At 61.0% G+C, this 23,358-nt stretch overlaps 2 protein-coding genes across 2 annotated transcripts; one reads left to right on the top strand and one right to left on the bottom strand.

The window, feature by feature from the left end:
- Positions 1–272: 272 nt before the first annotated feature.
- ZIC5 (Zic family member 5) lies at positions 273–6,841 on the bottom strand. The gene is given in 6 exon segments (XM_069802397.1): positions 273–965; positions 5,473–5,924; positions 5,926–5,965; positions 5,968–6,421; positions 6,424–6,508; positions 6,510–6,841. Coding segments are annotated over 6 exon segments (1,827 nt in total). The 3' UTR covers positions 273–501.
- A 9,124-nt stretch (positions 6,842–15,965) lies between these two features.
- ZIC2 (Zic family member 2) lies at positions 15,966–20,950 on the top strand. The gene is made up of 3 exons (XM_069802396.1): positions 15,966–17,127; positions 18,893–19,056; positions 19,261–20,950. The coding sequence occupies exons 1-3, from the start codon at positions 16,119–16,121 to the stop codon at positions 19,558–19,560; spliced, it is 1,473 nt and encodes a 490-aa protein (XP_069658497.1). The 5' UTR covers positions 15,966–16,118; the 3' UTR covers positions 19,561–20,950.
- The last annotated feature ends 2,408 nt before the right edge of the window (positions 20,951–23,358 follow it).

Below are 23,358 nucleotides of genomic sequence, written 5' to 3'. Positions count from 1 at the left end.
GAACAGCAGGGCTCTGCCAGCTCGCAGCCTTCCCCCAGCTCGCTCTCTTGTCCGGAGCGGTACGGCATGGGCAGGGTGGGAGCTGGGGGAAAAGTATTCTGCGGCCCGGGCATCTTCCTTGGCACCGTCCCCCTCTGCAAAGCGTGCGGCTCGGGTGGCTGAGATGGCCCAGCGTGGCGTTAGTGATGCTTTTTTTCTTACCAAAAGGATAAAAGAGGAGGGAGGGAGGGAGGGGGGGGAAGGAAAAAAAAAAAAAAAAGGGAAAAAAAAAAAAAGGTCCGAGTCTCTTTAATTAAATTAGTTGCCGTACAAACACCATAGGGTTTCGTACACGGAATAAATAGCGCGAGTCAAACCTGATGGCACTTCCACGCCAGCCCTCCGTGCCGGGTGGCTGCGGCCGCGGCAGCCTGGGCCAGCGCGGGGGGGGGGGCCGGGGCCGCCGGCGGCTCGGCTTGGCACGGCTCGGCACGGCTCGGCTCGGCACGGCTCGTCCCGGCCCTAGGGAGCTGTTCTGCCCGCCGAGGTCCTGTGGGGCTCGTCCCCCCCCTCGGAGGCCGGGGAGGCGTCGCGGCTGGAGGGGCTGCGGGGCCGCCGGGGAGCCCCCCCGGCCTGGCAGACGTACCACTCGCTGAGGTTGGTGACCGGCGGGGAGAGAGCGGCGGCGGCGGCACGGCCGCGGGTGGGCTCGGCGGCCGGCTCGGCCTCGGGGGGCAGCGGACCGTCGGGGGGCCCCGCCGCCGGGTAGACCTGAGAGCCCGGCGGCGGGGAGGGCGGCGGGGACTTGCAGTGGATCTTCATGTGTTTGCGCAGGGAGCTGGGGTGGGTGTAGGATTTGTCGCAGCCGCGGATCTTGCAGTAGTAGGGCTTGTCGGAGGTGTGGACGTGGGAGTGCTTCTTGCGGTCGCTGCTGTTGGCGAACTTCCTCTCGCAGCCGTCGAACTCGCACTTGAAGGGCTTCTCCCCTGCCGGGACACAGCAACCGCACCGTTACCGCCGGGGGGGGGGCACGGTCCTGCCCGCAACCTGCCCGCAACCCGCAACCTGCCCGCAACCCGCAACCTGCCCGCAGCCCGGCCCGGCCCTTCCCCAGCGAGCACGGCCAAGCCTTCCCTCCTCCTCCTCCTCTCCCTTTTTCCTCCCCCCCTCGCGACAGTCGTGACATGCCCCAGGCTTCCGATTTCCCCCTCCCCGCCCCGTGTTTTGCAAACTCTGCGATGTCGCTGGCGGCGGCAGGGCCCTGCCTTGTTTGCCCTCTGCGGCGTTCCCCCTCGCACACGAGAAACCTTCATTACCGCTCTTAATGACCGAGGCCGAACAAAAAAACCTCTCAATGCCTTCGCCCGCGAGGGGCTGGCGTTTGCCGGCAGCCTGGCTCGCCTGGCACATCTCCTGCCTAATCCTTTCCCAATGGGGCACTACGCTGGGGGAATAATTAGTTTGGGGGAAAAGAAAAGGGAACACCTGTTTGAGCATCCCAAGGGAAAGAGGGAGCACCCAGTAGCCCGTACTGGGAACCTGCAGGCTGGGGGGGGACGACACACGACACGCACCAGTCCGGACACTGGTGATGACAGCGGTGGGCTGCCGGTACCGCAGCTCGTTACCTCTTTGGGTCTAAAAAAAAAATCTCCGGCCGATGTATTTTAAGAGCTTTACACATTGCTTAACAGTTAAAAAGGGGTTGTGAAAATCAGCCCGGGGCGGGTTTGCCTGGCGTACCCCGCACCGTGACATACCGTACCCTGGCACATAGGTGTTCTGGCATATAGAGCCGTGCCCAGGACCGACCCTTCCCCATAGCTCCCGAATAGGGCTGAGAAAATTCCTATTGCTGAGAGAGCAGGGAAAAAAAACCGTGCCGGCTCCCTGCACTGTAGACGGACCGGAGTTTCTTACAGCAACTTTTGCTTCCCCTGCCACGCTACGCGTGAGCCCGGCGCAGACAGACCTGCACAGATAATCCTTGTCACGACTATTGCGACTCTCGAGTTAAAAATGCTGTCGGGTTAGGCATGGGTGGTGCGTGTTTTCAGATCTGTTTTGCCCTGAGCGCTCAGATGTAACAACCCAGCAGCTGTCTCGGTGGACATTTTCTCATTTTCAGCAGGCGGTTTTTACTGCTCCTTCCGTTTGTATGATCGTATCGTGTTTAGCAAAATAACAATGGAAAAAGAAAACGGTTTTTATTTTTAAAAACTAGCTAGTTCTCGGCTGTTACTATAGAAACATGTGCCTCCGCAGCCTATTTACGCGTCAACTTTTTCAATCAAAATCGGCTCACCTACCAGCGAAGTGGTAGCACTAGAAAGAGCAAGTTTATCCTTAAAAAAAAAAGATGGTAAGAAAATGTACCTCGTGGAGTTTTCGCGTGCACGGAAACCCCGCCACGCTCCCACTCCCGCCGAGACAAACCTCGAGTCACTTCGTGTGTTCTTTTTTTTTTTTTCCTGGAGAAACACAGCGAATCTACCACCGGCTTTGGCCGATTTCTGTCTGTATTACCCCGAGGATGCAGGCTCACACGTCCTGCTGCCGGCGGTGGCCCGCAGACCCCCAAGCGCAGCCCCCCCTGAAAGATGCTCTGACCCGCTGGACCAAACCGCGTCCGTCCTCCCCCTCCCCTCCCCGTCGGGGCTTTGGGGAAGTGCCTTTCCCCGTGGGGCTCACGCGTGGGCACCCCCCGGGGGCTGTGCACCCCTCGAGGGGCCGGGGGAGAGGGGGGGACGCCTCTCCCCCGGCCCCTCGAGGGGTGCACAGCCCCCGGGTAAGCTCCTCCTCGCCAGCCTCCGGATCGTGACGATCCAATTCCACGCAAATCCAGGAGCGGGGAAGGTCCTGGAGTGTCCCTGGCACGCTGACGAGGGCGTCACGTCAGAGTTTAACCATTTGTAGGTGGTTTCAACCCAAGGAAGGGGGCGAGATGCCGGGCGCCGTCCCCTGACTCCTCCCGGTAGCAGCAGTGCCGGGGGGGGGGGGGGGGGGCCACGGAGGAGCTGTGGGGTCACATTTTTGGGGGAGGGGGGAGGAATCGACGGGGGGAAGCCTGGCGATCCTGAGCATCGTCTCCGGCGAGAGGGCAGTGATTTTGCGGGGGGGGGGGTGTCCCCGTTCCCGTTAGGATGCACCGGGGGTGGGGACAGTGATTTGTCCCGAAAATGGGGCTGGAGCCACAGGGCGCAGTGTGCAGCTCCCGGAGTGATGCTTTCGAGGAAAAGCGGGGAAAAAAACCCAAGCAAGCAAATGCTTCCTGAATTACCAACGTACTCTTCCTCCTGCAGGATTGCCAGAAACACGCAAAATCCCCTAATGATACAATTACGGTGTTATTATTTCCCCCCTCCCCCCAAACATGCCCATAATAACCGAATAGTTTGTAAATCTCTCCTGCTCCCAGGCTGCACAGGACTAAATTAAAGCTGAGGCGGCAAAATTACAGTAATTAATCTGCTAGGGACGGGCAGAAGGTTTGGGATCCCTTGTCCACCCGAGGGCTGTGCGTGGGGAAGAGTCAGGTCCCCTTCGCCCTCCCGTGGGACGAGCTGTCATTCGAGGGGGGGGTCTTGCCCCCCCACCCCGAGCCCCGAGGGCTGCTTTGTTGCAACGGCCCCTTCTGCCTGGAGACAACTTTCCTTCGTGGGCACCCTCCCGGGGGCTGTGCACCCCTCGAGGGGCTGGGGGAGAGGGGGACGGCAATTCCTCCAAATTTCTTTTGCAAGGGGCCACGTCCCATGCAGGGCCTTGGGGCAATGCTCGACCACAGCTCAGAGCTGCAGACTCTGCTCGATACATATTTTTGGGGAGCTCCTTTTCCCTCTGAATCCCTCTGCCCCCCCCCCCCAAACCTCCCCCGGACTCGGTCCTTTCCCCGCCTTTGGAGCTGGGATGGGGAAGGAGTTGAGGAGCCCAGAAAGGTCCACGGTGAAGTTTTGTTTTCCAAATCAAGACAGATGGGGAAGGCTAGATGACAAAAACGCGGCCCTCCAGCATTTAACTCATTCCGCGGTGCCATTAACACAACAACAACCACCACCCCCAAAAATGTGTCAGCCCCCCCCGCAGGAGAAATGTCCCGTCCCCCCCCCGCCCCGGACGCAGAGAGCTGGGCATCCTCAGGTCTCTGCAGCTACATATGGGCTCATGCCTGACATATTCTGGAGATAAAAATCTATAATCCTTTCCGCCATGGGCCATTTGGTTTTACATCGGAACAACACGTTGCACGGTCGCCGCTTTTCTCTTCCCGAGCAGCGCACAATAAATCAAGAAAGCAATTACGGCAACTCCACTTCCTTAAGTGTCCTCCGAGGAATAATATTTGTCTACCACTATAAATCCCGGCTTCGTTCATTTTCGGCAGAGTTTTTACACCCAGATCGAAATGCGTATTTCGGGGGTGGCCAGAAAGGAGGGAAAAGAGAGAGAAAGAAAAAAAAGAAAATTAAGAAAGAAAGAAAGAAAAAAAAAAAGACTGAGAGGCTCAAACACACCCCGAGCCCCCCCAGGAGCCCCGCGCCGGGCCCAGCCTGTCCCCCGGGGCATCCCCCCGGGGGGGCCGCTCCCTCCTCCCGCCGCTCCCGTTCCGCCAAACCCCCCCGGACCGGCGGGACTGCTTTGAAGTTTTCTCCTCAGATCCACGAAGAGAGGGAAAAGTCCTCCGGTAAACTTCCCCCGCCTTGCGCCCTCCTCCCCGGGCACCGCCGGAGGAGGGAGCATCCCGGGCAGCCCCGGTATTACCGGCAGTACCGGTAGCAGCGGCGGCGCCGGCAGTATCGGTAACCCCGGCAGGGGAACACAGCCGGCAGTATCGGTAGTACCGGTATAGCGGGGGCAGCCCCGGTAGCCCCGGCAGTACCGGCAGCCCCGAGCGCCGCCGCCGCCGCCCGCAGCGCAGGGGAACTGCGCCCCCAAGAGCCCCCAGGGCCCCATCTCCGCCGAGCCAAGGGGTCGTCCCCCCCGTTCGTCCCGGTCCGTCCCCGCCGGCAGAACCGGCAGGAAAAGCAGAACCGGAGTCCTTCGGCGGCGGGGGAGGGGGGGGGGGGAAGCCGTCGGATGACCCCCCCCCCCGCCCCGGGGTGCCCCGGTGAGGGACGGTGGGTGCTCATCCTCTCCTCGTTCGTCCGCAGAGGCTCCTGTTATTAATTAATCGGTGGTGCCGGGATGTGGGGAGGTGGGTGGCGGAGGGGGTGGGGAGGGAGCTGCCCAAGGTGCGGGGGGGGGGGGACACGGACGCGGGGGGGGACGACACACGGGACACACGTGCGTGCAGGGCAGAGGGGCCGGGTGCATGTGCGTGGCTCTGTGGGGGTGTGGGTGTGCGTGGTCCGTGCGCTGCAGAATTACTTATTCATGAAAAAGTCACATGTCCGGCGGTGCGTAGGAGAGGAGGAAAAGAGGAGGAAAAGGGAAAAAAAAAAAAAAAAAGGAAGAAAAGCCTTAGAGAGGCAGCGGGGGGGAGGGGGGGACACCCACCTGTATGAGTCCGCTTGTGGATCTTGAGGTTTTCGGAGCGGGCAAAGACCTTCCCGCAGCCGGGGAAGGGGCAGGGGAAGGGCTTCTCTCCCGTGTGCACTCGGATGTGGTTGATGAGTTTGTATTTCGCTTTGAAGGGCTTGCCTTCGCGGGGACACTCCTCCCAGTAACACACGTGGCTGCTCTGCTCGGGCCCGCCGACGTGCTCCACGGTGACATGGCTCACCAGCTCCTGCATCGTGCTGAAAGTTTTGGAGCAAGGCTTCCTACCGCCCGGCGGCGGCGGAGGCGGAGGAGGAGGAGGAGGAGGAGGCGGCTCCCGGTCGATCCACTTGCAGATCAGCTCTTGCTTGATGGGTTGCCGCATGTACCGCAGGAAGGCCCCGGCCGCCGCCGCCGCCGCCGCCGCCGCCGCCGCCGCCCCGACGTGGGCATGGTGGTGGTGGTGGTGGTGGTGATGGTGGTGGTGGTGGGGATGGGGGTGGTGCGGGTGCCCGTGGCCGGCCGCCGCCAGGTTGAGGTTAACGGAGCCGTAGCCTTGCAGCGCCGAGGAGGAGGCGGCGGCGGCGGCCGCCCCGTAGTGAGCCTCGGCGCGGCCGTAGAGCTCCCCGGCGGCGGCCGCCAGCCCCAGCCGCATCTGCCCGTTGAGCGGCGGGTGGCGGCCGGCGGGCGCTCCCTGCTCGCCGGGCGGCGGCGGCGGGAAGGCGGCGTGCGCCCCGTCGGCCGCGCCGTAGGTGCCGCCGGCCGAGATGAAGACGCCGTGGGGCGGCGGGGGCGGGAGGTGGGGGGAGCCGGCGGGCGGGTGCTGCTCGCCCAGCGCCCCGTGCGCGGCGGCGGCGGCGGCGGCGGCGGCGGCGGCGGCGGCGGGGGGCAGCTCCCGCCGTAGGAGGAAATCCCGGCCCGCCGCCCCCCCCGACGGGTAGCCCGGGAGGGCGGCGGCGGGCGGCGCGTAGGCGGCGGTGGTGGCGGCGGCGGTGGCGGTGGCGGCGGCGGAGGCGGTGGTGGCGGCGGCGGCGGCGGCGGCGGCGGCGGCGGGCGCGGCGAAAGCGGCGGCGGTGAGCGCCTCGGGCGTGAGCTTGAGGGCGGCGGGCTGCGCCATGTGCTCGGGTCCCAGCGGCGGGAGGGCCCCGCCGGGGTCGCCGCCCGCGTCCCCGGGGTGGAGGTGGGCCGCGTGGTGGGGGTGGCCGTGGTGGTTCCCCAGCCCCGGGAAGCCTGTCATGTTCTGGTGAGGATGGGGCTGAGCCGCTGCCAAATCCGCTAATCTCAGTGTCGGGTTCCTCTTGCTCAAAGGGGGCTCCATAACGACACAGCCAAGCCCATCTACGCTCGCTGTTGTTATTTTTTTCCCTCTACCCGCCTTCAAAAACATGTATATATTAAGCGGCTCTTTAACTTCTTTTGTCTGCGCTCCTAACTCCGCGCATCCCCGGCCCCGCTCTGGCCGCCCGCGATTGGCAGAGCCCTCACCACACTTCGGCGGCGCGGTGGGAAAGACGGCTCGGACACCGCACCGGAGGGATTGGACGGATCCCGATGATTGGCAGCGGCTGGGGCCGCGCGATTGGCTCCCTTTCAGGCCGCCGGCTCAGCGGGGATCCGCCCCCCCACCCACCCACCCCCCCGAAGTTGCACTTGCAAAACTTCGCGCGGGGCCCGACGGGGCGCACACAGCCCACCCCCACCCCCCCAAATTCCCACCCCACACCACCCCCCCCTCCGCCGGCAGCGGGCAGCAGCTGCCGCTCCCCCCGGCGCTGGACGGCTCGCCCTGCTCGGAGGAGCTCAGCCGCCGTGTTTACGTTTCTCCCCTCGCCTCGGAGCAACCCACGCGCGGGGCTGCCGCCGGGCTCTCCGCTCGGTTATCCTTCTCTGTTTTCTTTCTTTTTTTTTTTTTTGGAGGGCTGTCATTCATTCATCGATGAGGCGGGAAAGCACTGATGGCAACGCACGCCACCCCACACCCACGCGAGGCCGAGGCTGTGTGTACTCCTGCCCGAGGCGGGCGATGGAAGGCAACAGTAGGGGAAGGCAGCCAACGTTTTCCTCAAAAGAAGGAGGCGGCGGCGGGGGAGGGGGGGGGATTCCTTTCCTTTAGAAAATAAATGAGTAAGCAGACGGGGAGGCAAGCAGCGCACGTTCGGGAGAAGTTTTGGGAACCTGCGCTCGCCGCCTCCTTGGGGGTTTCCTCCTCGCCCCCCCCCAGGCGCCCCGCAGCCCCATCCAGGGTCGCCCCGTCGGAAAAGCCACCCCACGCCCCTCGGGGGGGGGGCCGCCAGCCGTACCCCAGGCAGCTGCCTCCATCTCAGCCCTCATCCGGCAATGGCAAAACGGGGGTGAAGCCGTCGCGGTTACACCTCCCCGGAGCATCACCGCCCCTCAACGGTTTGGGATGGGGAGGAGGGTGGTGGGCTGGGAAATGGGGGTGTCTCCGGCTGGAGGTGGAGGGGGGTGTCTGCCAGGAGCTGCTGCCCTCGAAGAAAAGGCAGGAAAAGTGGGGGGGGTCCCCTAAAGGGGGGGGCAGAGGTGGGGGAGGACGGGTGGGGGGAGAGATGGGACCGCCCCTGGGGTGCGGGGGGAGTTGGTCCTCGAAAGGGAAACTCTTTGCGGAGAGACAAAACTGCCCCTTCCGCACAAAGGGGCGTGCTGCCGGTTTGGGGGTGCCGAGGAGGCAGGGCCGGGGATTTCCCTGCCAAGCCAAAAAGGGGGAAAAGAGCATTGCCGTGGCTTTTTTTCCCTGGAGGCTGCGGGAGGAGAGGTGGCCTTTACTGATATGTCATTTGCTTTCCCTAGGTCGCTGGTCCCCCTGGGAATGCCGGGCGCTCCCGCCCTCCTTGGAAAAGTGCAGGCAGGCTGCCTGCTCTTCCCTGCCTGCAGGGCAGCGAGGGACGCTCCTCCACCACGCCGGGAGACGAAACGGGGTGGGGGATGCCAGCGGACACCCCCCCCACACACACACACAGCCTCTCCCGACCCTCCCCGGCTCCCTAAATCCCCCTGACCAAACCACATCTGCGCATCCCCGCCGCCGAGCCGCCTTCCGAGGAAGCCCCGTCCCGGTCCAGCATTTCCTGGGCCAGGCTCCAGGTGTGTGTCCCCCCCCGCGCCGCTACTCACGTGGGGGAAACTCGCAGGATTTGGCCCACGGCTGCCAAAAGCTGGACAGGGGCTGTAGCGCAGGAGCCGGCCCCGAGGGGAACCCCATCTTCTGCCCCCCCCCGTCCCTCCAAGGGGGAGCGAGACCCGCCGGTTCCCCCCCCCCCGCCACCCCCCCGGGAGCCGAACCGCTGCTCCCGCCTCGCCTGACCTTGAGGAGGGTTTCAGTGATGCTGCAAGGCAAGGAACGCGAATAAATAATCCCCGGGTTTTAAAAGGGGCTGCTCGATGGTTTTATTGCACAGTAAAAACTTCTCCTCGCAAACTAGCCGTGCGGCTAGAGACATATTTATAGACGTATCTTTTCTATACGTCCGTCCAACAAGTGCCCTCCTCCCTCCCCGAGTTCTGGGCCCGTTGCTGGACCCAGCTCCCGAGGTGTAATGGTTTGATGGGAGATGCTGCGGAGGTGAAGAACAGCATCCCGGCCCCTCCGTACCTTGCGCACCCCTCCTCGTCCCGCTCTTGTTAAACACAGCGTGATACGTATCTGTCATCGATTTAATACGTCTTAATTCAAATATATCCCCCCGATCAATTTCTTTTTATGGGGGGCTATAAAACAAAGAAAATATTTTATAGCTGGGTAATAGGCAGCTGACCTGCGACTGCGGGGAGGGAGGGGTTGGCCGAGACTCCCGTGGAAATTCGCCCTTTTTTTAGGACTCGCTGCAGACACCGGGAAGCGAAGGCAGGGCTGCCCGGGCCGGGACAATTTTGGCCAGTGCCACTTCCAAAAGGGTCGTGAAGAATTTAAAAGCCATTAACGCACTGACCCCAGCTCAGGCCCAGGCTGCCGCAGCCCTGGGGGGCTACAGTGGGCAGTTCCTCCTCCTCCTCCTCCTCCTCCTCCTCCTCCTCCTTCTCCTTCTCCCCCCCCCCCAAAAAAAAACTCGACAGCGCCCGTCGGGGGTCGGCCCCGCGCCCCGTTCCCGCGGCGGTACCGGCTGCAGAGCCCTCCCGCCGTGCCCCGTTTGCCGGCAAACCCGCCGAGGGACCCCGGAGGAGGCTGCGGAGGCGGGGTGGAAAGCCTGGAAGCCCTCAGATGGATTTCGTAAAGGTTCCTCTAGAAACCGAGCTGGGGCTATCGGCTTGAGGAGGTGTTGAGCTGTAAAATGTTGGGCTGTGAGCCGCGTTATGCAAATGTATGCTAATGATCATGAACACCATTTACAAACAATCGTCTTTAATGCACGTCTTATTGATAGTTAGGGAGCGGGGAGCAATATTTTATAACGTGCAAAAACATTCTTCTGGGGAACCGTTAGAAAGAGAGCGCTGTTGCCGCTTTCCTCGGCCAGACCTCCAAATCTCCCCAAATCTGCCAAAACAGCTCGCCACCGGCCCCATCCGTCGCCGGTGCCTTTCTTCGCTCGTGGGGCTGACCCGCGGCGTGGGGCAGCCCTTGGCGCGGTTCCCTCCGCGGACACGCGTGATCGCCGATGATGTCCACCAGCGCCCCGAGTCACAGCCCCGCTGGGGCCGACACGGGTGGGGAGTAACCCCGGTTCCCCCCCCTCACTGTCCCGTCGGGGGGGATTGCACGGAGGCGCCGGGACCCCGGCGGGGGGGGGGGGGGGTCAGGGGGTCGTGGCTGCCCACGGGCTACGAAAAGGAAAGAGAGGGGAGATTTGGTGGCGAGGGTCCCCGCCCCTCCTTTCTAGAGGGGATCAGGGGATGGGTATTTTCTACCCTTAAAAATAAACTTCTCCTGCGCCCAATAAACGCCCGGTTCTCGTCGCCCCATGCACCCAAACGGTAGCCCGTGGGCTGGGACACGGCCCCGAGTGGGTGCCAGCACCGTACCCGCCGTCGGGGCTGCCGGGACCCGCCGCACGTCGGGAACGGGGACTTGGGGGCAAAAGTTTCGGAGCTGCAGTTTCCAGTGCGCGCCTCGGCGGGGAAAGAGGGGTCCATCCCCGCACGTCCCCTTCGGGCATTTGCTCAAATAGGGACAAAATAAGGACAAAAAATTTGTCCGTCCTTCAATGCCTGTATGTATCTCTCTATACGTTTATGCATACAGAGAGAGAAAGAGATAAAGAGAGAGGCAGCCTCAGGAAACCCAGGCCAAATTTTGCTCTGCGCTCGCTCTCCCCTCTTACCCTCTCCCTGCAGATGAACGTCACCGTTGGAAGAAGCTGTTGAGATAAATCAAATAGTGACACTTTGACGGCTTTACTTGTATAAGCAATATGGTTACCATATGGCATTGTTATTTATGAATGACAGCAGAAATTGTATTACAAAGTCCACGGCGCTTTATTGGGACGCTTCTCCCCTGCCTCTAACGTTTATGTGGGCATCTCCGGGCAGAAAAAGGTGCCTCTCGGCGGTGCTGCGGCGGACCCCGGTTTTGGGGGGGTCTGCGCCGGCTGCGGAGGGAGGCGCGCAGCGGGGCAGGGCGCGGGGCGCGCAAAATCCGCGGCGTTGCGCGTCCCTCGGCCGCCGCTGGGGAAGGCAGAAGCACCGGCTGCCGCTCGGCCGAGGTTCCCGTCCGGGAAATCACGGCTCCGCTGCTCCTCACGGCATCACCGCCGAGAGCGGGGTTTTACACGGCAACTTCGTTTATCTATCGCCTATCTGAGTGCAACTGAGAGAATAATAAATATTAACGGTACGAAAACGAGGTGCTCCTTCCTGCTGCCCCCGCCCTGCCTAGCGGTTTGGTGGGGGTTTTTTTTGGTTTTTTTTTTTTTTTTTTTTTTAAAAAGGTATTTAAAAGTTACAGCTTTGGCTGAGATTTTCATTATTTCCCCTTTTTCTTTTACATTACGCTGCCGGTAGAGCCTGACAAAGAACTTTTGTCCCGAAGTGTGTTTTACAGAGGGAGGCTACAGCACAACACATGTGGTCTTCACGGGTCATAGGTCGAACGGCCTAGAAGTGCCTCGGATCGGCACCATCAAAGGTAACCTGCAACTTAATATCCTGTTGATGAGCTTGTTGAATTTATGAGTGTCTGTGATACAGACAACGGGGCAAGTGATTCCGCTCAATTGGCCTCTTCTTTCCCGGCTACGGACCGGCCGCACGCCCCCTCGCCGCCCCGCACCTCGTCCCGTTACTCCGGGAAGAAGCGAAAGCTGAATTTTGGGGGGGGCAAGACCCTCTCTTCTACCACACCCACACACCCCCCCCCCGGACAGCCTTTCTACCCTTCTTTGCCCGGCGAGGCTGTCGCCAGCCGCATCCTCCGGCGGGCAGAGCCCCCGGCCCCGCCGCAGCCTGCGCCCCTGCCGCGGCACCCCCGGCTGCTCGGGGGTGGGGGTGGATAAGGGGGGATCGCTTCCCCATCCCCCTCCCCGGGCCGGGGGGGGGTGACACCTCCCGGGGAAAGGGGTTCGAAGGCGAGGGCGGTATATGCAGTCCAGGGGAAGCAAGAAATTGTTCTCGCTCGTCCCTAAACCACCCCCCCACCCCCCGCCCCAGGCTCCCTCCGCATCAGCAACCGGCAAGAATAAGAGCGGAGCACTTTTAAAGAAAATTTCGGGAAAACTTACAAAGAAGGCAAGGCTTTCCCGGGAAGGCTGACGTTTGCTCTGCAGGTCTGGCACCTCCAGAAACCTGTTGAAAAAAACTTCTTCCACGAAAGCGGTCGAGCACCGACGCCGGGTGACCGCCGGTTTTCCGCCCTCGGATGCAGCCCCGAGCCGAAGGCTGCGGTTCTGGCGGGGGCCCGGCAAGCGGGTGCGGGGCTGCCGGTGCCTCTGCCCCCCCCTCCGCCCCCCCCACCTTCCCTCCCTCGCTCCCTTTCCCTTGTTACCCTGTGCCACGGGGCGGGGGGGGGAAGGGGTTTTGCGCTTCGGAGGGAAATAAAGCACTTCTTAAGAGGGACGGCGACGTGACTTTGAACTTGGATCAGCTCCTCTGTTTCCTGCAGAGAGAGTAGGGCTGGAGCCCTGGAAGAATAGCAGAGCGCGGCCAGCCCGCGGGGGCTCCGGCTGGAATTCACCGCGGTCCCGTCGGCCCCCACCCCCCCGACCCCGTCCCCCCCAAAGCGTCCCGGTGCCGGTGCGGAGCGGGCACAGCGCGGGGCGAGGGGAGGCAGGAAAGGCAGGGGGAAAGAGAGCAAGGAATCGAGAAGGAGAAGAAAGGAAGGAAAAGAATGAGAGGAAAGGAGGGAAAGGAGGAAGGGAGGAAGGAAAAAAGAAAAGAGAAAAATAAATGAGAAAAGGAAGAAAGGAAGAAGGGAAGAAAGGAAGACAGGAAGAAAGGAAGAGAAAAGAGAAAGAGAGAAGGAAAGAAAGAAAAAGAAAGAAGGGAAGAAAGAAGGAAAGGAAGAAAGAAAGGAAAGAAGGAAGGAAGGAAGAAAGAAAGAAAGAAAGAAAAAGAAAGAAAGAAAGAAAAGAAAGAACGAGGGGAAAATCCAGAAGGTAGGTATTTGTATGAACGTTCACCTTTTTATTTTTTTCTTTTTTTTTTTTTTTTTTAAATCTCTATTTGTAACTGGGAATTTTCCTGGACATTTTGGTTCTTTTTCTAATCTCAGATGTAGTAACTTCTTCTATATTTGGAAAAAAAAAAAAAAAGAAGTGTATTTAAGGGTCTAGTTGTCCGTGTGATTTTTTCACTAATCCGGAGGCAGACGATGCGGGAGACCAAGCTTTCCTCTCCAAGTTGGGCTCTCGAAATCCCCAGCACCGGTGGAGGACACTTCTCAGACCTCCGCCTCGGAAACCTTGCACAGAAGGAAAATAGAATTTGTTCGCGGTCTGTCCCTGGGAGCCTGGGGGGTCAGGACAAGGACAGCATATGCTCCCAAGCTGCAGCCTGGGAAGGCAGTATCTGGGGAGCAGACACTCCTGCCTGCAAAGACAGGATCGAGTGACGGCGTGGTGAAGAGGACAGGGCTGCTGGCATCAGAGGTGTAGCTCTGCATTAATATTCAGTTTACCATCTAATGCCCATTTCGGATTAGAAGGAATCCCACTCCTTCCCAACTTAAATCCTCGCCTTGTTCAAAGAGTGATGTCCGGTACTGGCACATTTCAGCCACTTTCGGACAGGCTTGGAAATATTTTAACTATTTAGTGACAGTGATGGGGAAAACCTTATTTAAACAACCCTAGCTGGGCAGTGTTACCTTTTCCTTCCTTCTTTCCTTCCTTCCTTCCTTCCTATCTATCTATCCATCTATCTATCTATCTCTCGCTGTAAAAACCCTGCTCGGACGCTGGCTCCAGGTTTGAGCGTGCCTGTGCCTGATGCGGGATTTAATGCCGTGAGGAGTCACAGGAGGAATGTCGCAGGGAGAATTTCCAAAAGCCCCACCAAACCCCCCCCGAACCCCTGGATTTCGGGTTGCCTCTCCGCCAAGGACAGAGCCGGTGGGGATCGAGACGGAAGGTTAAGTGCAGGACGGTTAAGACGACAAATGTTATGTCGGGTTTTAATTTTGACAAAGCCTTATTTATTGGTGAGCTGCTGGCCCCGAGATGATTATTTTTCAGGCACTACAAAACAAACCGAAGCAGGGGCCAGACATGTATTTACCGGAGGGGGAGGGGAAGGGACTTGTTTGCTCTGTGTGTGTGTGCGGGTGCGGGTGTGTGTGCCGGCTGTACGCTTTTTTTATTCCTGCCATGTAAGAATCCGGTTTCCAAATAACAATGGCAGGGTGGGTTTTGGTTTTTTTTTTTCTTTTTTTTTTTTCGGTTTTGTTTTTGTTTCATTTTCAAGAAAGGGAAGAGACAAGGAAAAGTCCTAAAGCATCTGCTCTCGGATGCACATTCACAACACACACAGATCGACTCCTCTGCTCCCGCACAAGTGGTTTAAAAGCCCAAACACCGTTCGGGGCGACCGTTCCCTCTTCTCTTTTCATTCTTTTTTTTTATTTACCCCCCCCCCAGCCGCGGTGGCCACGCCAACGTCACTTTTATTTGATTCCCCCCTCTCTCTCTTTATCGATCATGGGTTACATTTGCTTTAGCCGAAAAGGGGGTGCAGGATGGGCGAGTTCCTCCCTCCCTCCTCCACCACCTAAATATGGGAAAAAAAAAAAAAAAAAGGCAGCCTCCCCCCCACCCCCCTGTTTATGTTTTAAGCCCCTCGCTTTGTTTGTTTGCCTCCCGAGGCAGGACCGCATGGCCAAGCGCACATCGATATTTTCCGTGCGTGTGGCTCGCCGCGCCTCTCCCCCCCCCGCCACGCCACCCCTTTCCCCTCGCCCCCGGGGGGGGGGCGGACACGACACACCCCCCCCAAAAAAAAAAAAAAAAAAAAAAAGCCTCCGGCGGTGGTGCCGGGCTGCAGGCGGCCACCGTGGCCGGGGCCGGGCGGGGGCCGGGCGGCGGGGCGGGCAGGGCTCGGGGCGGCCGCGCCGCCGCCATTATCCGGTGGCCGGGGACGCCCGGATGGACGGGGCGGTTCGGGCCAATGAGCGGGCGCCGGGAGAGCGGCCGGGCGGCGGGGAAAGGCGGCGTTGGGAGAGAAGAGAGGGAGAGGAGAGGCCGGGGGAGGGAAGAGAAAAAAAGAGGGGGAGGGAGGGAGGGAGGGAGGGAGGGAGGGGAGGGGGCGAAAAATAAAAAGCCGCCGCCTCAGCAGCGCCCACCGAAATAAACAGAGGAGCCGGCGGGAGCGCGGGCGGAGCGGCACTGCAACTCCGCCGCCCCGGCCGCGCCGCTCCGGCCCCGGCGCTCCGCGGCCCCTTCCCGCCCCCCCCCCCCCCTCCGCCTCCCCTCCCCACCCCCACCGCCGCCCTTATTGTTTTTAATCCGCCTCCGGCACCCCCCCCCTCCCTCCTCCCTTCTCCCCACGCCCCTCCGCGGCGGCGGGCGGGGGCGGCGCGGGGCACCCCCCCCCACCCCAGCCCCCCCCCCCCGCCCCGGGTCCCTTCTCTCCGTGGGAACCCGCGGCTGCAAGTTTTTTCCCCTCCGTGAGAGACACCGCTTAATGCCCGGCGGAGGATAAAACGAGAGAGCAGGGGCCCGGGGGCGGCGGGGAGGGGGGGGGGGGAGCGGCGGCGGGGAGGGCCGCGGCCCACGGGCGGGCGGGGGTCGGCGGCGCTGACATCCCGGTGGCGGCGGAGGGAGGGAGGGAGGGAAGGGGCGGGGGGGGAGCGGCGGCGGGTGTGAGTGTGTGTGTGTGTGTGTGTGTAAGTGTGTGTGCCGCAGGGAACGGCGAGGCGAGCCTTGCCTTGCCCCCCCCCCCCCCGTCCCCGTCCCCAGCCCCGTCCCTCCCCTGCTCCCCCTCCCCTCCCCTGCCCGCCCCCGCCTCAGCTCCTTTAATACACTTTGGTTCTCCGCTCGCCTTTGGACTCTGCTCTGCCTGGCTCCGGATACGGCTCCGGCGGCGGCGGCGGCGGCGGCGGCAGCGGGCCGGTGCGGGCGCGGGCGGCGGCGGCGGAGGCGGGGGGAGACGCGGCGGCTGCCGGGGGGAAGCGGCGCGGAGCGGCGGCCCCTCGGCGGGCCGGGGCCGGGCCGGGCCGGGGCCGGGGCCGGGTCGGTAGGAGCGGGGGAGGCGTCGTCGTCCCCGGAGCGGCGCGGACCATGCTGCTGGACGCCGGCCCGCAGTTCCCGGCCCTCGGCGTGGGCACCTTCGCCCGGCACCATCACTCGGCCGCGGCGGAGATGCAGGACCGGGAGCTGAGCTTGGCGGCGCAGAACAGCTTCGTGGACTCGGCGGCGGCGGCGGCTCACATGGGCGCCTTCAAGCTCAACGCCGGAGCCCACGACCTCTCGCCCGGGCAGAGCTCGGCGTTCACCTCGCAGGCGCCCGGCTACCCCGCCGCCGCCCTGGGGCCCCACGCCGCCCACGTCGGCTCCTACTCCGGGGCGCCTTTCAACTCCACCCGGGACTTCTTGTTTCGCAGCCGCGGCTTCGGGGATTCCTCGCCGGCCGGCGGGCAGCACGGCATCTTCGGCCCTGCGGCCGGCAGCCTGCACCACCCGCACACGGACGCTCAGAGCCACCTCCTCTTCCCGGGCATCCACGACCAGCACGGCCCCCACGCCTCCCAAAACGTCCTCAACGGGCAGATGCGCCTGGGCTTGCCGGGGGAGGTGTTCGCCCGGTCGGATCAGTACCGCCAGGTCTCCAGCCCCAGGACTGACCCTTACTCGGCGGCTCAGCTGCACAACCAGTACGGCCCCATGAATATGAATATGGGCATGAACATGGCAGCCCACCACCACCACCACCCAGGTGCCTTTTTCCGCTACATGCGGCAGCAGTGCATCAAGCAAGAGCTCATCTGCAAGTGGATCGACCCCGAGCAGCTGAACAACCCCAAAAAAAGTTGCAATAAAACTTTCAGCACCATGCACGAGTTGGTCACCCACGTCTCGGTGGAGCACGTTGGGGGACCCGAGCAGAGCAACCATGTCTGCTACTGGGAGGAGTGTCCCCGCGAAGGCAAGCCCTTCAAAGCGAAATACAAACTGGTCAATCATATCCGAGTGCACACGGGAGAGAAGCCCTTCCCCTGCCCCTTCCCCGGCTGCGGAAAAGTTTTCGCCAGATCGGAAAACCTCAAAATTCACAAAAGGACGCACACAGGTAATTCGGGTTCCTTTCGGCAGATTTTCCCCCTCTGCCCGTGCCTACATGTCTGTATATAAATATATATATAAAAACAGATAGAGAGGCTCAGAGAGAGAGAGAGATGTACGAGACGAGAGTGATAAAATAAGGATCCCGTTTAAGATTTATTTTTTTTTCCCCGCTCCATCACACGGCTGCGTTTGTTTTGGTTTCTTCCCCACCGGCATCCCCACCCCCCCCACACCCCTTCTTCTTCCCAGATTTCGAAAGGATATTTTGCCGAGTTCTTTTTATTTGCGGGGTGAGCGAGGTAGATTCGTGCCGAGGCTCGGCGTGGGTCTTTCCGCAGAAACGCAAAATACAGCGCGAACTAAATTCTGCCGTCCTGCTAAAAGACGGGAAGACGTGCGTGTCTATGTGTGTGTGTATATATATGTATATACACACACGCACACGCGAAACGCCTTATAGATTTGTAGTGCGCAACGTATTTGCCTGTAACTTCAGCAGCGGTTGTGAGCGTGGCTTTCGTGTACGGATCCCGAGAGCGAGAAACGATGTAAATAAGTGCAAACGCCGTCATTAGTCCAACATCCCGTTGGAAGTGGCAAAACGTCCCTTTCTGGGAATGCTTTCCATTAAATTTAAATGGTGTGAGCAAGGCAATAAAATGTTCTCATTTCGGGGGAAAAAAAAGTGTTTTTAAAGTCTCACTCGAGGTGATTGAAGGTGCTTTTGCAAGAGTTTATTAAACTATGTAATAGGGAAGGGAGGATTTGAGGCTCGGGAACTTCCACCCAAATCAGGTGGAAGAGGGGCGAAGGAGCCCGGGCTTTCCCGATGGAAAACCGCCTGAGCCGAAGGGGAACAAAAATAAACGCATCCTCCCGCCTCATCTATTATTCATTTACTACTCCTGCCGGCTCGAACCGTGCCAGACTATTTCATAAAAGACGGCCAAATATTTTAGCGAGTTCCACTCTAAATATTTACCCGGAGAAAGGCTAAAAATCTCCGGGCCTATTGTTTTCTCAAGTGCTAAGCCCGATGCGAGGTGCGAGACGAGCTTTAACAAGGTTTAAAATTTGAGAAATGTATTTGCATGAGATGCCCGCGCTGAAGTCATTGTGTCTGAGCGGATGTCTTTAAGAAACAATTTAGGTGCTAATGGAATTTAATGTTAAATGCTTCCCCCTCCAAAGGCGGGGGGATGTGGAGTTCTCACCTCCAAATTACTCCCCGGCATTTGGAGTCCTGGCAGCCGGGCGAGAGGAATCCCTATGAAAATTAAATGAAGTATTTTACAGACGTTTAGTTTTCCCAGCGGATGTGCGTTTATCTCGAATATCCATACACGAAACAATCTGCCCGGCCTTAAATCTGTCGGTAATGGTTTCCAGTTTAACAGGATAGCGGATTTGGTACCGAGGCGAAAAGGCTCGATGTCTTTTTTTTTTTTTTTTTCCCTTGGTGTGGTTTTTTTTTTTAATCGCTTTTCTTCTTCAGTCTCTTTCGGGGCCGGCTGTGTGTCGGCACCGGTCGAAATCAAATCAGGCAAGACGCCGGGCCGGGGGTGCCCGGGCTGTGTGTGTGTGTGCGCTGGGGGGGGCTGTTGGTAGGAAAACCAGGCGGGGGGGCCGGGGCAAAATCGGCCTCTTGCTTTGGGAAGCTGCTGGGCGAAGGGGCTGGGAGCCGGGGGGTCGAAGGGGGGGGAAGCCCGGGGGAGCCGGGCCCGGGGGTGCTGGGGGGGGCCGCGCTCAGCCCCGCCGCTCTCTTGCAGGGGAGAAGCCCTTCCAGTGCGAGTTCGAAGGCTGCGACCGGCGCTTCGCCAACAGCAGCGACCGCAAGAAGCACATGCACGTCCACACCTCGGACAAGCCCTACCTGTGCAAGATGTGCGACAAGTCCTACACCCACCCCAGCTCCCTGAGGAAGCACATGAAGGTACCCGGCCCCGCAGACGGCGGCGGGAGGCGGGAGGGCGGCCGCACCGTACCGGGCGCCCCGTCGGGGCGGCGGGCGGCGGGAGCGGGGCCCGGGGGCGGCGGCGGCGGAGGGCCGGGCCGGCGGCGGGGGTGGCGGGGCCCGGGGGGCGTCGTCGGCCTCCCCGTTCCCCCTCCACCCGGCCGTGTTGCCTTTGCCCCCCAGGTCCACGAGTCGTCCCCGCAAGGCTCCGAGTCCTCCCCGGCCGCCAGCTCCGGCTACGAATCCTCCACCCCCCCGGGGCTGGTGTCCCCCAGCGCCGAGTCGCAGACCACCAGCAACCTCTCCCCGGCGGCGGCGGCGGCGGCGGCGGCGGCGGCAGCGGCGGCGGCGGCCGTGTCCGCCGTGCACCGGGGCGGCGGCGGAGGCGGCGGCGGAGGCGGCGGCGGCGGCGGCGGCGGCGGCGGCAGCGGCGGCGGCGGCCACAGCGGCCTCTCCTCCAACTTCAACGAGTGGTACGTGTAGGGCCCCGCCGGACTGCTCTGCACGGCCCCGCCGCGGCCCCCCCCGTCCCGTCCCGTGTCCCCCCCGTCCCGTCCCGTCCCGTCCCCGCCCGGCGGCGGCGGCGGGCAGGAGGGAGCGAGCCCGCCGGAGACGAGCCGGGAGATGCCGCCGCACTCGCCGGCAGCGAAATGACGGCCGAGCAGGATGGGGACGGGGGGACCTTCAGCTCCCCACACCCCTCCCGCCTTCGGGTGGTTTTTTTTTTTTTTGTTGGAATTTTTTTCTCCTTTTTTTTTTTTTCCTCCTTTTTGAGAACATTTTGAACCAGCAAAACCAACAACAATCTATCAAAGTACGTGCTGAAAAACGTAAGAGAATGAGCAAATAAAGAGAGGAACGGAAAGGGGAGAGAGAAAGGGGAAAAAAAAAAACCAACAACCACAAACAACCCCGAACGCCACCAACGCACCACCCAGCAAAAAGCTTCTCAAGCCGGCGGAAAGAAAACTCTCCCTCCGGAGCCTCCAGACAAAAGATCAGAGACTCAAACTCCTCCGGCCCCTGTGCCTCCCCGCCCGGAGCAGCCAGCACCCTCCCGCCCCCCGAACTGTGTACATAGCCGCCCTCTCCTTCCTCCGGCGAGGTGGGGAACGAAGTTTTCCTGGATTCTTGGTGTATAGAAGTTCGTCCCGTTTGTAAACCGCGGATTGGTTCCCCCCCCCCCCTTTTTTTTTGGTCGTCTTTCTGGGTTTTTTCCCCTCTTCCTCCCTCCCTCCCCGAGAAAGTGATGGACTTGTTTTCTTTTCTCCCGCTGCCCCTCCCCGCCCCCCTCTCTCCTCCTTTTTTAGTTCACCCCTTTAAAAAAAGTAACGTGGAAGAAAAAATGGTTTCTTTTGTAATTGTGATATCTTGAATATTGTGTTCCTTTTTAAGAGGCAACTTGATTGTAAACTGCATTTCAACTATAGACTGGGGAAGAAATACCGTGCCAAAGTCTCCATTCTGTTACTCACGGACACACACACGAACAAACAACGCTTGTGAATGTATTTTTTCTGTTAGCTGGGTTTACATGTGATGTTTTAGTGCTTTTGCAAGTTCAATTTGTTAGTTCCTGTTCGGAAGATTGTGAGGAAAAATAAACGTCGTGCCGTTAGCTTTTCCGTAATAACACCCTTCCTCCTGTAAATACCTGTTACCATATTTATCCATTTGTAATTAAATTATGGTATTAACTTGCTACAGAGGAAACAGTATTTATAAAGAATGTTTCTTAACTATAAATATGTACAATTGTGAGCATAAACTGTTTCAGATTTTTTATTTGAAGGTTTAAGTGGTTTCATCATTTCTTGTGATATGTTTTGAGAGTAATGCATACAGAAATATAATAAAACGTGTTGAAACTGCACGAGCCGTTTCCTTTTTATGCCAAGGGCTCTCTGAAACCTGCGCTAACGCCTGTGAGGGGCTGAGCGGCGGCCGCAAAACAAACGCCTTTCAAAAATCCGCCGGTTGCTGGAACACGAGGATTTCTTCCAGCTGGGCTCCCCGTCCAGGAAAAAAAACTCCAACCCCCAAAAAACCCCCAACCAGACCAAAAAAACCCCAACATTTTGGGAAGCCTCTGGGCTACAAGGAAAGGGTGAGCGTTCGCCCATTCCCCAAATGACTTGCAAGGCAAGATGTCCTTTAGGAAGAGATTTTACCCGGCAAGAGCCCCCTTCCTTCGCCTTCCTCGGGCTTTCCCCTTCTTCTCCCGGGCCGCGTGGGGCTGGGGAGCTCCCTGCCCCCCCGGGGGACGAAGCGGGGTGCTGCGGGGCGAAGGTGGAGGGGGGACAGCCAGGCGCTGAGCTCTGCGCAGGGCTGCTTTCAGCCCTAACCCGTGTCCTCCTGCTCCTCCCGTGGTTTTGGTAGCCTCTATCCAGCCCTGGAGAGGAGAAAGTGGCGATGCCCGAGAGCTCACGTTTCTCTTGGAGCTTTTTGTTTGTTTGTTTCCCCTCTCTCTTTTTTTTTTTTTTTTAAGCCCAGGGAGCGGTTTGGGTTGTCAGACGTGTTCAACGAGGGACCGAGAGCTGCCGGGCGATGCTTTTCCCGGGGTGCTGGCCCGGCGCTGAGCTCCGCGGGAGCCGTCGGGGCCCGGTCGGTGGAGCCGCCCGTTTGGGACCGGCAGGCAGCGGCTCTCCGGGCACCCCCCCCCCCGCACCGGGACACCCAAGGCGAGTGTGACAGCAGCCGGGAAACGGTGGAAAAACCTCGGCCTTTGCCAAGCCACCGAAATACGCCCCTGCGAAGAGGCAAACGCTGTGAGCCGGGCTCCGAGCGCCCTGCGGTGGCTGCGCTGCCTTCAGCGGCAGCTTGTGCAGGCAGGGAGAAAGCCCCGGGCTCCCCACACCCTGCCGACCCCATCGCCCCCACCCCTCTACCCCGTCGCTTTGGGTTTTTCGAGCTTTCTCCCCCATGTTCAAATCGCGATAGTGGTGTCCCGAGCCGGGGTGGGGGGAGAAATTGAGGGTACGCGGGGCCCTGCTCCTTTCTGGGGTGAGGTGGGGGTTACCTACACCCAGCAGGAGGGGAGGAGGGTGGGAAAGACCCCCCCCGTCCCGTCCCGTCCCATCCCGTCCCGTCCCGTCGATGACAACGAAGTTCGGATGCGGAGCGGAGACGGAGCCTCCTCTGCGGCCGCCCCCCCCCTCCCAGCGCGGCCAGCCCCACGCACACGGGCAGGCTCTCCGGGTAATCAAACGGCTATTAAAACCTAATTTATGTTCGGTAATAATATTACGCCAAAAAAATATTTATTAAAATCACTGGCATATGCCGCCGGCCCCTCGGAGAGATCCGTGGGAAACGGAGCTGCGAGGATCCCTCTTTGTCCTTGCCGGCCTCCCAGCAGCCGAAAAACCGAACGGGGGTCCCGGGTCTGCTGCCCACCCCCACCAGCCACCGCTCGCCCGAATCCCCTCCCGGGCCCGGGGGAGGGGGCACGGCCAGCCCTGCCCCCGGCCGGCCAGAAGCTGGGCTCCCCCTTCTCCCTCCCCTCGGAGCCCTTCTGGTTTTGGGGGAGCCCCAGGGGGTGATAGTGGGGGTGTCCCGTGTCCCCCCCCCCCCCCCCAGCCCAAAGCGCAGGTCGTGTGGCAGCAGGGGCAGCCCCGTTCCCTCTGGTCACGGCTGTCTCTCCCCCGGGGAAGGGGGGCCGCGGCGTCCGTGGCCGTCAGCAAACCTCCCCCCCCTCTTCCCTGTCCTCCCCGGCCCTGAACTTGACCCTGGCCTTGGTGCATCCAGCCCCTCTCCGCCCGCCTCCCCCGGGCCTTGACCCCGGCCCGGCCCTGCCACGCTTAAGGGAGAGCGGTAATTCATCGGGTTCAGGGCTTGGGTTGTTTGGGGTTGGGTTTTTTTGGGGGGGGGGGAAGGACGGGGGGAGGGCAGCCAAGACCCGCGTCGCAGCCTTGTGCACGGGTGGCCCGGGCTCAGGGACCCCCAGCCCCGGAGTCTTCCTCTGCCCCCTCTCCTTCCTCCACCGCGCCCCCCCTTCTCCCCCCCCCAAATTCCCCCCCTCCCACCCAACCTCTCTCCCTTTGTCTCCCACACCGAGCTTTCCAAAACCTCCCGGCCCTGAAGCCAACCTGGGGACCAACCTGAAGAGAGGCCGGGGGGGTCCCCCGGCAGCCCCGACCCTCGTCCGACCCCCCCCCCGTCAATGCCCAGCCGCAGCGGGCGGTGTGCCCCGGCCGCCCCGACGGCGCTGCCCCGACGGTTCCCGGGGCCGCCCCGGCCCCGCATGTTCCCCCACCGCCGCCGGTGGGCGAAGAGGTGGCA

This window comes from Haliaeetus albicilla, chromosome 15, assembly GCF_947461875.1.
Source record: "Haliaeetus albicilla chromosome 15, bHalAlb1.1, whole genome shotgun sequence".
NCBI classification, from domain to species: domain Eukaryota; kingdom Metazoa; phylum Chordata; class Aves; order Accipitriformes; family Accipitridae; genus Haliaeetus; species Haliaeetus albicilla.
This window is presented reverse-complemented; position numbering and strand designations above follow the sequence as displayed.

Coding starts and splice junctions, on each gene's coding strand:
- ZIC2 (XM_069802396.1), top strand. CDS start 16,119: ATGCTGCTGGACGCCGGCCCGCAGTTCCCGGCCCTCGGCGTGGGCACC. Junction 17,128..18,892: donor TCACAAAAGGACGCACACAG/GTAATTCGGGTT, acceptor GCTCTCTTGCAG/GGGAGAAGCCCTTCCAGTGC. Junction 19,057..19,260: donor CCCTGAGGAAGCACATGAAG/GTACCCGGCCCC, acceptor TTTGCCCCCCAG/GTCCACGAGTCGTCCCCGCA.